Source organism: Lactuca sativa, chromosome 9 (assembly GCF_002870075.4).
Source record: "Lactuca sativa cultivar Salinas chromosome 9, Lsat_Salinas_v11, whole genome shotgun sequence".
Lineage (NCBI taxonomy): Eukaryota > Viridiplantae > Streptophyta > Magnoliopsida > Asterales > Asteraceae > Lactuca > Lactuca sativa.
In genome coordinates this window covers 171,437,275-171,439,330 of record NC_056631.2, presented here as the reverse complement: position 1 = coordinate 171,439,330, position 2,056 = coordinate 171,437,275, and the positions used below count along the sequence as shown (strand labels likewise).

Genomic DNA, 2,056 nt, shown 5'->3' with positions numbered 1-2,056 from the left:
AACATTTTAACACATGATCAAGAACAATTTCAATGTCCCTAAAAATACACCATATTCAGCCACAAATTGATTACAATTTACATGTATATAACATTTGTGCACATTAATGAAAGTCAAAATACATACCTTGCAAATTAGCTGGTGATTCCATCGTTTTATACTTGACCCTGTTCTATGAATATGTGTAGATTTGAACATTGATTTGAATTGATGAATTTTTTTTTGTAACCATTGTATTGAATAATGCCAACCCCTTACAACTTGTTGGGTATAAGAACTTTTTGGTGAAAAGATCATCAATCATAAAACTTACAAATATAATATAAAATAACAAAGCAAGATTTCAACTGGATTTCTAGGAGAAATGGCATCAAAAGATCATAACCAGTGGCCTCTTCTTGAAACTGTGTACGAAGAAAGCAGTGTAAGAAATTTAAGAGCGCTGGTGAAACTGGAGATTTGTTCAACTTGAATTGAATCAATAGAAGAAGATCCAATCAGGCAAACACATCTATAATCGTGTCGATCGTTCAGTTTTAATCTCCAAAAGACGACGGAGATTCGTCATCATCATCGTTGCCAGCAAACTTGGATCGATAATTAAACTATTCCCGATCCTCCTTTGTTATGCTTCACCAGGATCTCCAATTCTGTCTGATGGCCTGAAATATCCTAACGAAATAGCGTCATCAATCTCCCTCCTCCTTTTACTGCTGGATTTTTCCGATGAACATGGTGTATCGTCCTGCAACGCATTCATTATATGCTTTTAGAATTTCGAAAACGGTTTTTGTTATCGAAACAACACTTCGGTGTTGATAAAGTGAAAGAGAAAGAGAAAGGCGAACCTCAGAATCGATACAAGGATCCACGCGTTCTCGTTTAGATGTGGATCTAAAACCATCAGATGAGAGTCTGCTCGAAGAAAACTCCTCACTGCTCGAAGAACCGGTAGCAGGTGGCGACGCGGCTGACGACAACGGAACCACCTGATTCTCTGCATCTTCATCCTCATCCTCATCTTCACTCTCATCGCTTGATTCTGTATCGTCATCGTCTGTATCTCCGTCTTCATCCTCATCATGTACATCACAATTCTCCTCTACGACATCGTTTCCACGGTGACTAGTCTCCCCTCCCTGCAACAGTCTCCGTTGAGATGGAGTTTCTTCAAGACAGTTAACACATACGGAGGCGGTGCGACCGAGATTGACGCCGGAAGCGTTCCAGGGAGTCGGAGATTGACATTTATGGCAGAGGAGAGTTCGGGAGTGTTTGGCTACTAGAAAATTGGCTGAGTGAACGTTTTGATCGCATTCATAACAGAGGCTTGCGTTATCCGATTGGCAGTACATCCGAGCAAAGTTGCTGCACAGCTCACACCTCTTCATTCCTGTACCGGAGTTTTGGTTTTCCGGCGAACCCCAATTCCTTTATAAGACCACCGTATCCAAATATTCTCCGGGTTTATATTTCTATCACATTTTTAAAAGGACGGTTAGATGTGCATCGGTCTTGCGACATATACAATTTAATATTGTAAAGATTTTAATAAAGATCTAAAATTATATTATATTACAAAAAAAATATACAAAGGAAAATTGAGTTAACTAACCACTTTTTTCCGTGTAATTTTGCAAAATAACCATTTTCTATAGAATAGATTGTTTAGAAACAAATTCGAACTCGTTTCCGTGTGGGCCAGCTCATCAGTTATCCTCTGAAATTGTCATTTTGGAGTATATGTACATATTCCGAACCATATTTTTGAATTTCATTTTCCGGAATATATTTTGAAAAAATTTGGAACTCGACTTTCCAATACACTCTGAATTTCTGATTTTGATCTCCGACACACCACTCCAATTTCTCGATTCCGATCTCCGACACACCACTGCGAATTTCCAATTTCGATCTCCAACACATTCCGTTCTCATGCATTCGGAACTCCGACTTAAGATATGGAAGACGATCACGATAGCCTGGTGGTTTTACGGATAAGGTTAAAGATTTTTTTCTTTATATTCACATCCTCTGGAATGAACTAACCATGTTG

The 2,056-nt window shown here is 38.7% G+C and overlaps 1 protein-coding gene across 1 annotated transcript; it reads right to left on the bottom strand.

The window, feature by feature from the left end:
• Nucleotides 1-201: 201 nt before the first annotated feature.
• Nucleotides 202-1,513, bottom strand: LOC111895464 (zinc finger protein CONSTANS). The gene is made up of 2 exons (XM_023891539.3): nt 849-1,513; nt 202-745 (listed from the first exon to the last, which is right to left on the bottom strand). The coding sequence occupies exons 1-2, from the start codon at nt 1,389-1,391 to the stop codon at nt 626-628; spliced, it is 663 nt and encodes a 220-aa protein (XP_023747307.1). The 5' UTR covers nt 1,392-1,513; the 3' UTR covers nt 202-625.
• Nucleotides 1,514-2,056: the final 543 nt, after the last annotated feature.